Genomic DNA, 14,587 nt, shown 5'->3' with positions numbered 1-14,587 from the left:
AATGTATAGTAGATGTTTATTGCTGCTTTGTACTGCAAGTGAGAATTGAATAAGAAAATGAACTGTTTCTTTAAGCGACTTATAATCACACCTGTATATAGAGGTAAAAGGACCTTTAACTTCCTTTTTTTAGAGAATAGTTTCCTGACTCTAAAGAGCTCTGAATTCTCATACTATTGAGATACAGTCTTTCTCAGTTTAAGGCATGGATCAAAGCTATGTGTATCATTGAATGGGCTGCTGAGTATCTGGCTGTCTTTTCAGTGACAAAACTGCACAAGGACAGTTAGTGAAAACCAAGCATCTTGGACAGAGATGTCAGCTGTGAACATGATGCAGCATCGCCAGGGTAGGTTGTTAATTGAGCCTGTACATGTTTGCATGTATTTTGGATCTGCCCAGGACCAGTGTTTCTAGGTCCTTTTACAAGAAACACAGGAACATTTCCAGATACATGCAAATGGAATTCCAGATACTTAGCAGTACATTACCTATAATCCTCAAGTTACCTGACATGAAGCCAGAGCATAAGTGGGATATATATATTTCCCCCAGACAGTCTTTAAAGTGATAATTAGTATGAGGTCTTGATTAAGAATTGTTAAGATATTGATAGCCTACATATCATATAACAGTAATGTATGTTTAGTGAGTGACATACTACCAAGGATGTAGTCATTTTAGATTATGTGGCAATATTGGCTTCCTAAAGCAGCTATCTTACAGACTTCAGGCATAATACTCCTAGATATTGTGCACAGTGTTAATCCCTTTCAAAATTTATAATATTGTTTAGTGCAAGATAAATAGCCCTTCAGATAACCAATGCTTTCATAGTTTGACAGGAATAATTAGTGATGAAGCTGCTAGAAGGTCTTTAGTGAAAAGAGAACATATGGTATATTTTGCTGTAACTGTAGGCTCTACTGATCACCATGAGGATTTTGCTGAATATCTGCTTGTGGACAGTTTTATTAAGGACACCATTTTTAAGAATAAGATTGGACTTTGCCTTGCCTTTCAAACAGGTAAGTTCAGAAGGTAATGCTATTTGCTGTAGTGTTCTGCTGTTGCTTGATTTAACCATAGTGGCATGAGTTGTGAAGCATGTTACATTGTGATTTATAAAAAGGGAAACAAATGTGAAGAATCATCCAAGTGACAGAGAAATGTGATGGAGATAAACTTTAAAGTTATTATGATTTGGAAGTTGCCTCAGGCCTTTTATTGTGCATATAGTAAAACTGAATTCATGCTTTACCCATGATTGGTAGGTCACATGCACACATGCATGTCAATATATTGAACACAAGCAAAGTATTTGATATAGAAAATTACATAGCACTTAAAATATTCACGAAATACTGTGTTTTGGGGCTTTACAAGTTTTAACCCAATGCCACCGAGAAAATGCTGTGCTCAATTTTCATTTTTTTATGAAATGTCTCTGCCCATAGATGGCTCTGCTAGTGCTTAGCCACAATGGAGTCAATTAGAAGACCTTGTGGCCTTACCTAATGTTATAAACATTAGTAACAACAAAATAAGATAACGTAAAATATTTTTATAAATCAAGGAAAGGCTTAACGAGCGAGACAGGCAGTACTTGTAACTGGGTCATTGGTGACTTAGTACAAGTATAGCCATCAATGTGTAAAAATAATTAACAAAGTAAACTCACTGTGGGCATGGCACGTACATACATTCCATGCCCGTCAGCATTGGGTTAAGTGGTAAATCTTCCTGGGCACAGATATTTCAGGAGAATTAATTTCTAGCAGTTTAGAATCATTTATTCTTCTTGAAACTTTCAAGGCACAGACATTTCAGGACCACTGAATTCCATTTAGCAATTCATTTGATAAAAACGTACATTATTCATTTTGATATTACTGACATCAAATCATAATCTTAGAATTTTTTTCTGAGTGGCCTGAATATTATTTTAAAATGGCACTTCCAGGTTGGCCTCAGTATGTATATGTAATGTACATATGTATGTAATGTTTTCTTGTTCTTGAATGTTGTTGGATTTAGCCCAGTGGCACAGAGGGCTAAAGCATTTGTGTTCTGATTTATTGTTCAGGGTTCGGATCAGTCTGTTGCTGTGAATGAATAGAACCAAACTATATCTAGTACACAGGGCTGTGTCTCATATTATTATTTGTTAGTATTATTTTCATTATTATTTTTATTATTATTATTATTATTATTATTATTATTATTATTATTATTATTATTGGTATCATTATTATTATCATTATCAATAATTTTATTATTGTTTTTATTACTATTATTATTATTGTTATTATTATTATTATTATTATTATTATTATTATTATTATTATTATTATTATTATTATTATTGTTATTGTTCTTGTTTTTAATTCTTTTGATTTAGCTCCTTGCTTTGGTGTATGCAATTTAGTCATGAAGAATAAAATAATGAATATCAGCACCAGCTCTATCAAACTCCCAGCTATGATGCTCCGTTCTTTGCACCCAGGTCGACTTCGAGGAGCCTCTGGGGCCAAAGGGAAAGAGTCCCTGGATCTCCTTAAATGGGGAGGAGATCGGAGACTCGCAGCTGATCCTAGAGATGCTCGGCCCTAAGTACGACAAGGACTTCAGCTCCCACCTGAGCACTGAGCAGCTAGCCATTGCCCGAGCCATGAGGATCATGATTGAGGACCACTTCTTGTGGTGAGGAGCTGTAAAGATTTCATACGGTTTATTTATTTTATTGTTATTGTTATTGTTGCTGTCTGGATTGGATCATTCCAGTTATGCATGTTATACATATATTTTGACTTCCAAATACTGGACTGAAATAAAAACACAGATCCTCAGATTTACACAAAGGTCTCTATAGTTACAACATATAAGAAAGTGCTTAATTATAAATTGAGTGATTGCCAGTGGAGTCTGGATAACCTTATCTCATTCGTGGTTGGGTAAAGATTTCCCTAAATTGATTGACCTCAGCTCCCCTTCTTTGACCTGAATTGGAAATTATATATATATATACATATACCTAAACACACACACACACACACACACACACACACACACACACACACACACACACACACACACACACACACACACACACACACACACACACACACATATGTGTATGTATACATATATATATATATATATATATATATATAGAGAGAGAGAGAGAGAGAGAGAGAGAGAGAGAGAGAGAGAGAGAGAGAGAGAGAGAGAGAGAGAGAGAGATATAGATATATAGATATATAGATATATAGATATATAGATATATAGATATATAGATATATAGATATATAGATATATAGATATATAGATATATAGATATATATATATATATATATATATGTATATATGTATATATGTATATGTATGTATGTATGTATGTATGTATGTATGTATGTATGTATGTATGTATGTATGTATGTATGTATGTATGTATGTATGTATATATGTATATATGTATATATGTATATATGTATATGTATATATGTATATGTATATATGTATATATGTATATATGTATATATATGTATATATGTATATATGTATATATATGTATATATGTATATGTGTGTATATATATATATATATATATATATATATATATATATATATATATATATATATATATAAATGTAGATATAAATATAAAAAGCTAAAAGTAGTCCATATTTGTAATCTGTATTTATGTAAAAGGAAAAGTATATAGTACTTGTAGGTATGAATATCCTGTAAATGTACAAAGAACCCTTGCTTCTGTCCTCCCGTAGGTGCCTGGCAGTGTGGCGCTTTGACATAGACGCAGGCCAGGCATTTCTTAACAGCATAGAAGCCCCGTACATCCTACGCTTTGTGATAGCATTGTTCAGGAGGAGGATCGTGGGTGCGTCCAGGGTGCAGGGCATGGGGCGGCACAGCCACGAGGAGGTGACGGAAATGGGGAGGAAGGATCTCAAGGCTTTGTCTTTGTGCCTGGGTGAGTGTCAGGGTGTGAGTCTGCATTGGTTGATTAGGGGCGGCGCCTGTTCTCTATGCTGTGTAGTGTGTATTGGGACGCTACTTGGAGTGGGCTGGCATGCAGACTGATGCGAATTGGCATGCCGATTAGGTGGGTATTCGTGTTATTTGGGAGCTAAGGGGATGTTATATATCTATTTTTTAGAGTGAGTAAGAGTAGAAAGCATTGATGTACATGCACAGATAGAAGCTTGTTGATATAAGTATGTGCAAACATGATAATGCAGATTTGTGTAGGCACTCCCCAACTAAACTAAACAGGTACACGCACAAAGATTTTTATGTTGTTTATTACTGACATGGATTTCTCAATTGGTCTTCCTGGTTCAAAATTACTTATATGCTATATTATACATGCAATTTGGGTAAGTTTGTATGTGTCAATCCATTCCTTCATAGGTCCCCATCCACTTTGTAATGCATGTGACAAAAGGGTACTGCTGCAAGTTGATCACTTCACCTCATCTGATTGCATGTAATTATATACATAGTCTTTACACTTATTTTATAATATATATTCAGTAAGCAAAAAAGAAAAGCTCATAGAGAGCCTTGGTGATAGTCTCTTCTTTTGTTTCCCTTCTGTGGTGGCCTCTTCTTGAACACACTTTTTTGTTGATGGTTTTTAAAAATTACTTATACGTTACACTTTTATTACTGATCTTTTACCTATTTCAGGAAGATGAAGAAAAAAGTTGTATATGGGATATTTTCTTTCTTTTTCCTTCTTCCTTTCCAGTTCTTGTATGCAGATTTTACTTGCAGTTACACACTGGCTTATGCATAATTTGAATACAAACCCCACCAGAATTTTTACTAAAAATACAGTAGACTTATGAGTTTACATGCCTTTGGTCATGTGTGGTGGTTACATCTTTTATTAATCAGAATATATATTAAATAACTCCTTGAATATATATTGTATTACTTCTTGATATGACTAGTCTTATTTGTGCTCAGATAAAAGATGTCTATATGTAGAAATTACAGATCATCTAAAATTCATGATTGTGAAAATTCAAGTGCTGCACAACACATAACTAGGCATCACAGATTCACTATAACCAGTGAGATCTTGCGATACCATGACCTAACTAACCCTCGACGCTTCAGGTGTAACATCATGTGGAGGTGGGCGTATGACCCTGAGTGCTATGTGTCGTCCCTTACTCACTGGGGGACGTTGTTACCATTTCACTGGTTCTACCGTCCCATTGTAGGCCGGCTCCTTAGATTCCAGGCCTTTATGCAAGGGATTGGTCGCCACAAACAACCTGAAGTGCTTGTAATGGGATACGAAGACCTGCAGGCATTGTCTGTTTATTTGGGTATCTTAAAAATGTCTTTTAGTTGTCATTATCAGGCCCTTAATTGGTTGAAGGGTGTCAGATGGTTAAACTAGTATGTGAATTATTTTCTTAGTTTTTCTTTCTTTTTTTCCTTCTGTTCTGAATATTGGACATAATTATAGCTTTTAAGCCTGCTAGAAATTGCTTTTCTGTTTTCTATACCAGGTTAAGAACTGGCAAGATTTTGCCGATATACATCCAAATAAGTATATATTTTTTTCTTTATCTATATAGATTTATTGAATTGAGTGTATAACTACATTATATCATAATTTTTTTGCATTTTGCAGGAGCGAAACCCTTTTTAACAGGTGACAAACCTGCCGAGGTAGACTGTGCCTTGTTTGGATTTCTGGCACAGGTTGTGTGGAACTCTGCTGGCTCTCCTTACTTGCAGCTGCTTGAAAGTGTGTAATATTTTTATTATTTTTTATTTAATACTTTGATACTATTAATAATGAATACTTTAATGATAAACTACATGTTGCATAAGTTATAGAATATGCTTTGAAGGTATTTTGTTTGCAGAAGATATATAATTTTGCAGTATTTTCCAAGTTTTTTGGATATAATCTAAATTTACCTCTTTCCCTGTTGTAGGCGATTGCACAAACCTCCAAGCTTATTGCCATCGCATCAAGGAGAAGTTCTGGCCAGATTGGGGACAGTGCCTCAATCCACCACAGTCTGAGATCGTCCAGTAGACCATGCTCACAGGCACTTGACATTCCATCATTTTCAGTAGAGTACGATTACATGGCCAATGTAAAAGAAGGTATTAATGAAGATTAAAGAACAAATTAGATGTAGCTGACTGTTACAATCAAGTCTAAATTGAGTTAGGAAGTTATTCATCCTTTCTTTCTACATTTACATGAACACTTTTTATGTGTACAGTCATTAGCACTTCAGACTTACCGTGTCCAATGCTTTTTATCAGTATTTAGTTGGTGAGATTGTTTGGTAACCAAATAAACACATTCATGGGTAATTATATCAGTATGATTTTAGTCCCATACTGCACTGATATCTGCTCATATTTACCGCTTTACAATCTAGAGTCATAGCCAGTCACATGCTTATTTTGGTTCCAGTGGTACCAGATAAATTCTGATGCAGAGCATTGGATGTCAGAAAGACTGCTTGTTATGCAGTGGTTGTTTTTGTTCTTGTTGAACTTTTGCATTAAATTAACTGTGCCTTAGAAAGTTGTATTTTGTGGAAATTTGAAAAATAGATATTGGAAAAGGAAGTTGTCTTTCATATAAGGATACCTGAACCTTCTGTGAACCAACATTTTTAAGGTTACAGAGCTTTTTAGGGTCATTGATTTAAAGAGAAAGATTTACAATATTTGCTATCACACCAAGAGAATTATAAAAAAGAATGAGATATTACAAGTGATGCTACTCACACAGAAGTGGATGCAGGTGATTGGAAAGGAAATGTTATTAGATGCATTTCCTGTAAGTTTACTAAAAAAGATTCTTAGATTATCTATGAAGAAAAGTGCACAGATGATTCATTTTTTTTTCTTCATGAAATATATGCACACTCATTTACTTGTTTATACTAATAACTTACAAGAACTGATATGTATATCCTCACTAGGAAGTCACTGTATATATGAGATGATTTACTTGGCAAGTTTTTGACCATAGACTAACAAACAGGTATATATATAAGAAAACATACTGAGACTGAGGACTGTTGTCTACATGTTTTCTGACAACTAGGGCCATTTGTAGAGCCACAGAGATACTGTGCTTTTGCCAGATCTTATTTTGTTGCACACTCTCAAGACAACTTTTAGATCTGATATTAAGTAAAATTAGATTAAAAATAATTTTCCATTAGATTTAAAAAGATACTTTAGATATGTATGAAATGGATTTTACACACTTCTTGGCATGGTGTAAATGTGGAAAATGTTATCAGTGTCACTCCTTTTGATATTTGCGTGTTTCGTGCATCATTCTTAACCCTTAATCCATTGGCAGTAGGCAGATGCACTGCCTTCTGCATTTTTGTTTTTTAATCCTTATTACTCATAAATGGCTTTACAAATACTTAGTTGAAAATGGGTCAACTACTTACATAATTATTATTGTTATTATCATATCATCATTATAGCATATGATAAAAAATGAAAATTGTCTTTTACAAAATTTAAAGGAATGGGGTAATTAGTGAGGTCAAGTTCACCTAGGAAGTAACTCCTTGTGACTTAGTGTTGCTGGTGCCACCTATGGGTTAACACAATTGATGTAAGCAGAACCACAGCGGACAGTGCATACGTGCCTGCACTTCTGGAGTCAAAAGGGTTCAGGCAATTATACTCAGTAGAATACAGTGCTTTATGTTCATAAATTTTGTAGATGGTTTTTCTTGATAAGTATTATATATATGTTTGTATATCTCTTGGAAGTATATGAACATTTTGTATGAAGGTATATGTTTAGCTAAATAACACAAGTCATACATATATATAATCTTTATTATAAAATTCAACAAAATCTCTTGAATGTGACACACAGCTTTTATATATATATTTTAATCTTAAATAACTTAAAAGAAAACATTGCTTAGATGCATTACAGATAGAAAACTCTATAGTTAATAATACCTAGCTTGAAGCATAAATATACAGACACAAGTGATAGACATCAACATTCACAGGATATACAATCATGCATACAAACTACATAGCAAGGAATCGAGAGGGCAAGGATATAGTTCTTTTCTTTCTACATACATTGCATATTATCAAACATTTCTTTAAAGTTAAAAGACTAAAAGTGAAAATGTCGCCTAGAGAAAAGTCGAATTTAAGTTCTGACAGATGTTGAAGGCAATTCTCTCTTCAATGTGTTTCCTTGCGTTGTGAGTGGAGGTTCCTGTATACTTTTCAGCCCAGTGACTGTAGATGCATTTCCTGCTGCAGCTTGGAGGGGCACGCCAAAACCCAGAGAAGTGGTTAGTCTGGCCTGTTCTTCAGACATAAATGTGATTGATCCTGAAGGGGATATAACAGACACCACTCGGGGTCTGCTTGTGCTCACAGAAGGAAGGGGGGGTTGTGGGGCGGATGATGTATTAGGAATTTGTGTTACAGGGGCTGATAAAACAGGGACTGGTGTTACAGGGGCTGATGAAAAAGAGACTGGTGTTACAGGAGCTGATGAAACAGGGTCTGGTGTTACAGGGGCTGATGAAAAAGAGACTGGTGTTACAGGAGCTGCTGTAGCAAGGGATGATGTAGTCTGAGTATTGGCCTTTAAAACTGTTTGACCGTGAGAGGTTGCTAAAACCGATGCAGGGAGACTCTTGACAAAGCTTGCATCTACTGAGTTTCCTCTTCCATCAGACGGTGATTGGGCAGAATGAAAGTTTCTGAGCAGTTGGACAAACTGGTTAGGGTCAGAGGTAATTGAAAAGTTTTCTAGGAAGGTGCCCGTGGCTGAGCCGGGGTTCCCTGAGACTCCCTGGAAAGCTGAAGGCGAGAAAAGAGAGTTTAAGGGGAGAGCCAGCACGATACCAGGAATCCCGCTTGCTTGTCGTCCAATTTCTGAAGCGGTTGTATGGACATCTTGTTGTGTCTGCTGCTGGACTGTATTTCCCTGTGTCTTTATGTCTGTCACCACTGTCTGTGTTTGTAAAGTGTTCTGCACTGGCAGATTAGGTTCCTTAGTGTCAACCTGCCCTAAGTTTCCAAGGGATCCTTCTGCCACACTTGTTTCTATGTTAACTGTAGATCCAGTTGATGTACTTGTTGCTGTGTTTCCAATAGATCCAGTTGTTACAGGTGTTCCTGTTGTTTTGGGTTCTTCTAACCCTTTAGCTCCACTAGATCCTAAGGATGCACTTGACCCGACTGCTGAGCTTAAAACCGATTTCCCAATGGCAATTTTGGCAGCCTGTTGTTCACTTCCTGCTTGAAGTGAGGGTGAAACAGCAGGGAGGATGGGCCGGGATGTGCTTTGGTCAGGGAACAGTTGAGAAGAAGCAGATGCAGACTTGGTATGTGTTGTCTGGGTCCCAACTGCAGCTTCTGTGACATCAGCAAGTGGTTTGTTGGTGGAGGTTGCAGCTGTGGTGGAAAGGGTTCCACATGTGCTGAAGTTAGTAACCTTAATTGCAGAGGAGGGAGATGATGGAGCCTTTTGTGTGGTGGTGACAGGAGTAGGTGTTGTGGGGTTGGGAATTACCGCACCTTTGTTAATATGCATGTCTTTTGGGAAGGAATGGGGTCCATTATTCAGTACCAAGGGTGCTGCCAGCGTGGCAGTGGCGGGTGAAGTGTTGATGGCTTCTCCTGTAGCAAAGGAAGCTACAACAGGAGCTAATCCAATTCTTGAAGTGGCCACTGGACCTGTCTCCTCACCGATTTGCTTACTGGCAGAACCTAGACTGACAACAAGATTTGATAAACCTGATGCAGTAACATTTGAAGTGGCTGCTGAGGAAACAACACCAGTTATGTCCAAAGCAGGCAATCCATGAAGTCTCTTCATGTCTTGTGCTATTTTGCTAACTGGAACAGGTGACTGATTTGCTCCTGTCACAGTATCTGCAGTGCTGGCTGACAATTCCAGGCCAGAAGTTTTTTCTGAACTGCCTTGATTTCCTAGAGACAGGCCAGCTGAGGTGCCTGTGACAGGAAAGTCCTGTCCCTGTGCTATGCCTTGGTTCCCTATTGTATTTACACTGACTCCTGTAAGCACAGGTTGCCCATGAGCAATTGCGAGGCCAGGGCGAGCCAGTGCCTCCAGATTAGAAGCCACCTGCGATGTCACATCACTAGTAGTTTGGCTGACTGTGGCACTGGTTGGAGAGTGAGGAGCCTGGGCATCAGTCGAAGTGGATGCCCCCTGAACTTGTACTGTAACAGAGGGCTCTCCATGCGCCATTGCCAAGTCAACTGCGGCAGACCCCAATACCCCTATGGCAGCAGTGTCACCATTACCGAGGAGACCTTGCACAGAGGCATCAGTGGATCCTCCAGGGGCTACATTAAGGTGTGTGAGTCCTGCATTGTGGCTCAGAGATTCTCCAGCGTTAGTCGAAGTTTGCATTTGCTCACCAACTGAACTCAGCAATGTGTCCTGGGCATCGATAACCCCAATTCTGCTGATGACTATTGGAGCTGAAGGATCCGCCACGGATGCTTCTCCCACTGCAGGACCTGAGAGGCCACCTGAAGCAAAAGGCAGTACCTGAAGCGATGTATCCAACCCTGACATGGCCTGCTTGACTTGTTGTGCCAGCATTTGGGTGACGCTCATCTTTTCTGGCACACTTACTGACAATGAAGAAGTTGGGTTGTTTATACTGAGAGATCTAACTTCTGCCTGAATAATGCTAGGTGATGGCACTGCTGAAGCAATATTGTCTACACCAGCACCGCCTGCGTGACCTGAAGTGGCCATCATACCCATTGGTATAACTGTAAGTTCTGTCACAGCAGGAAAAGTTTGTTCTGTCAGAACTTGACCTGAAACTTGCCCTATATTCCCCGAAGAAGCTGCAAGGTGGGAGTTATCTGGATGTACCTGGGGGGTTATTGTCCCAGAATCTGCTGACGGGGATCCTGTAGCGGCACCTTTACTTGTCAGCGTCTTCATTAACTGCTGAAGGTTTTTGTTAGTTTCCCCCCTGAAGATGGGTGGGGTTCCCAAGGCGGCAAAAGTAGACAGAGCAGCAGGGATCGGCAGGTTTTCCTCAATTGCGCTTTCATTCATCGTGTTGAGATCTGAGCCCTCAGCAGCGTCCAGGGCCTTTCCACTTCCACTTGCAGAGGCTAGGGTGTCTGGCTGGTCTTGAGGGACATCGCCACTTATGGGATTGACACTAGACTCTTGTGCCGCTAAAGCGACAGAGACTGACTGGCCCAGTGAGATCGATTCGGTTGGTTGATCCAGTGAGGCTGTGGCCGTCGACGCAGAGAGTGTATCCGAGGTGTCGACACTCGCCTCACCCAGAACCTCAGCTGAAGGGACGAGGGCAGCGGCTGCATTCTCTGCTGGCAACTGAGGCTCTTGTGGTGACTGATCTGCCTGGTCTTGAGGGCCAATACTCAGAACAGCATTTTGTTCAGAGATTCCGTCCACAAGGGCAGCTCCTTTGCGGTTCACTGTAGCGACCACACTTACTGGCATACCGATCAGATCCGCCATAGAGTTTGAGGAACTTCCTTGAGACGTGTCTGCTCCTGCGCCGGGGCTAGAGTTCTCTGGGTTTCCTTGCCCAGCTGCTCCCTCCAGCTGGGAGTCGAAGAAGGGAGGGAATGCGAAAGGGTCGACGTTATTGACCTGCTGCTGAAAGCCCCTAAATCCGGGACTGAAAAACCCTTCTCCGAAGTTGGTCCTTGCTTCTAGAGGGGGCGCCGCGAAGGCAGTCGACTGCTGGGAGTGCGGAATCAAGGATCCGTGGGTGCGGTTCACAATGTCGACCACCACCGGCACTGTCTGCACAATGACACGCGTTGGCTGGGACACGACGGCGGGGTTGAAGCCGCCGGTCGACAGCGAGAAGGGCCGGCCACTCAAGCCGCCTGAAAGAGCCTCCTGCGTTAAATCCATTGAAATTTCCTCCCCCAAAGTGTGGGAAGCCGAACGCCCCGCCCCGCGCAAGGCCAGGTGCTCCCCCGTTAACAAAACCGGGATCGCCAAAGCCATGGCTGCCAGCGAAGCCATTGTGGAAGCCGGGATGATTGAATCCGAAATTGTGGAAGCCGTTTGACGGGAAACCTCCCCCGCCGAACACCTCGCCGCTGCCGAAGCCTCCTGCCCCGTCTGAACTCAGCCGCTGCCGAAGCCTCCTGCGCCGCCGAAGTCGCCGAAGCCGCCGAAGCCCTGGGTCGAGCCGACGCCGAAGTGGTCCACCTGATCAGGCCCTTGGCTCGGCCCGGAGAAGCCCAGTTCCTCCAGGGACGCCACGCCCTGGGCCAGGGTCGGGTGGACCAGCCGCACCACATCCACGGGTTTCCCGAGGGCCGAGGGAAGGAGGCGCTCTCCCGAAGGCCCGGCGACGGAGGCCTGGAAGGGGGCACGCGGGGCACGTTAGTCGAAATTCAGGGTGTGTGTGTGTGTGTGTGTGTGTGTGTGTGTGTGTGTGTGTGTGTGTGTGTGTGTGTGTGTGTGTGTGTGTGTGTGTGTGTGTGTGTGTGTGTGTGTGTGTGTGCGTGTAAATGGATGGATATATATAAATGGATGGATAAATATATAGATATAGATAGATAGATAGATAGATAGATAGATAGATAGGTAAATTAACTAACAGATAATTTCATATCTTCCAATGTGGGAAGCAAGCAGTAAAGATTGAAACAGTGGGATTTAATATATGGATCTGCAAGTTAAAATATCAGCAGGGCAAAGTATGCATCAGCACGCGTGCATACGCATGCACACGCGCGTGCGTTGTTACCTGCGTTGGATCCGCTTCTTGGTGGGGTCCATCCGGGTGTATATCCTGAGGTCCTGTCTGGGGTAGGGGGACCGCCCTAGCCCCCGCCGCCCACATCACGCCCAGCGCCCACACCGCCCATATCTGCCAAGTGGGAGGAGTAATAAATGTTACGTGGAACAAACAAACAAAACATATAATGGAAAAACTGAAGGCGTTCGTAGTAACAAGCATCAGTCTCCATGGCGGATGACGGAAAAATGCAGTGCAATTCGTGACAAAGAAATGCAATATTTTGTTGATAGTCCTCTCTGGCGCTGCTTTCGGGAAACAGAACATGCAATAAACGGTCTATAAGCGGCAAAGACAAAACGATGAAATGACATCTCCTTAGCGCGCGATATAATCAGCTGTGAATTTAAGTAAACCGCCAACATAAATCCCACATTCTGCAGCTGCCTCGCGTCTGGCACCATAAAGATTGCACCAGGAGTAAAGGCGAAAGCCCCTCTCTCTTCGCCATAACGTTTAGTCAAAAAGGAAAAAAATCGTCTGTTATGCGTTGCGGAATGTGAGGCTCGTGGCGAGAGATGCCACCTGCGAAGGCAATGGTATCTGCAACATCAGTTTCTGGCTTATTTTCTCTTCTTATTACAGCATATATGATTATAGACACATGCATATACACCATATTTATATGTATATATATATTTTTTCTTTTCTTTTCTTTTTCTCTTTTCTTTCTTTTTTTTCTTTTTCTTTTTTTATATAAGCATATAAAGTGTGTGCATGTACACACACATGTAGATAGATGGATCTAGATTGCAACAAACCATTGCAATAAAACCGAAAGAGAGTGTTTCGACAACCGGAGTGCGAGGGCGGCAACCGCGCTGCCTGCTTGCAACAACCCTTTTTGTGCATTTGAGTGCCTCGGAAAAAGCCGTTTGCCTCTCCTGCAGAAGGTGAGGGTCGCTGCCTCATACCGTGGCTCAAGAGGGGATCTGTTTACCTTGATTGGAGACGTGTGCACACAAGCTGGAGAATTACTTGACCTGCACAAATGACATGTACATTTCTCACCTGTGACTTCCGTAAATATAAATCAAATCTTTGTGTTTCCTGCTGCTGTCTATTAGGCCTCGGTGGACATTCTTTTAGGTATTTATGCGCGCAGAAGGATCATAGCAGTAAGGGAAAATTGAGATGACCATAATAATGATAAATAATGATATGATGCTGATGATTACAGGCAGGGTAGTAACGATATGGTTAACAATGATAATGATAATGACAGTCATTATTTGGTAATGATGACTGTTATTACTACTACAACAACTACTACTACTATTGCTGCTGGTTCTACTACTACTAACACCACCGCCAAAAAACAACAATAACAGAAATGATACAATGATGATGATGATAATAATAGTAATGGCAATGCTAAAGAATAATGAAAATATTAGTGATGATAATAATAATAATAATAATAATAATAATAATAATAATAATAATAATAATTGACGTAGTGATAATAATAATATTGTTCATAATATTAATAGTAATGACAGTGATGATAATAATAATAAGAAGAAGAACTATAATAATGATGAATGATCATACTAATAATGGAAGTGATAATAATGATACCGATACCATTATAGCGATAATGATAATGAAATTATGATAATAGTAATAGTGTTACCACTATAATAATGATAATACCCGTAGTAATGATAACAATAATACCAATAATAAGAATGATATTGATGAAGGTAATGATAATAGCATTACTA

At 40.1% G+C, this 14,587-nt stretch overlaps 3 protein-coding genes across 5 annotated transcripts in view; 1 reads left to right on the top strand and 2 right to left on the bottom strand.

Annotated features, from left to right (window-relative positions):
• LOC125036157 (failed axon connections homolog) overlaps positions 1–6,633 on the top strand; it is an 11,792-nt gene extending 5,159 nt beyond the window's left edge. For 2 of the 3 annotated variants that reach the window (XM_047628586.1, XM_047628587.1), the window contains 4 exons: positions 2,507–2,703; positions 3,786–3,991; positions 5,672–5,788; positions 5,982–6,633. In XM_047628586.1, coding sequence (XP_047484542.1) covers positions 2,507–2,703; positions 3,786–3,991; positions 5,672–5,788; positions 5,982–6,085 — 624 coding nt within the window. In that variant the 3' untranslated portion in view covers positions 6,086–6,633. The other variant, XM_047628588.1, reaches the window with a different exon arrangement.
• On the bottom strand, positions 6,430–12,076 carry LOC125035776 (mucin-19-like). The gene is made up of 6 exons (XM_047627988.1): positions 8,222–12,076; positions 7,587–7,627; positions 7,077–7,196; positions 6,796–6,856; positions 6,656–6,664; positions 6,430–6,558 (listed from the first exon to the last, which is right to left on the bottom strand). Exons 1-6 carry the CDS (start codon positions 12,074–12,076, stop codon positions 6,430–6,432), a joined length of 4,215 nt encoding a protein of 1,404 aa, XP_047483944.1.
• A 5-nt stretch (positions 12,077–12,081) lies between these two features.
• LOC125036158 lies at positions 12,082–12,927 on the bottom strand. The gene is made up of 2 exons (XM_047628589.1): positions 12,810–12,927; positions 12,082–12,418 (listed from the first exon to the last, which is right to left on the bottom strand). Exons 1-2 carry the CDS (start codon positions 12,903–12,905, stop codon positions 12,182–12,184), a joined length of 333 nt encoding a protein of 110 aa, XP_047484545.1. The 5' UTR covers positions 12,906–12,927; the 3' UTR covers positions 12,082–12,181.
• Between the last annotated feature and the right edge of the window lie 1,660 nt (positions 12,928–14,587).

The sequence above is a fragment of the Penaeus chinensis genome, chromosome 20 (genome assembly GCF_019202785.1).
Source record: "Penaeus chinensis breed Huanghai No. 1 chromosome 20, ASM1920278v2, whole genome shotgun sequence".
Classification (NCBI taxonomy): Eukaryota; Metazoa; Arthropoda; class Malacostraca; order Decapoda; family Penaeidae; genus Penaeus; species Penaeus chinensis.
Note: the sequence above shows the minus strand (reverse complement) of the source record. Positions and strands in the feature narration are given on the sequence as shown.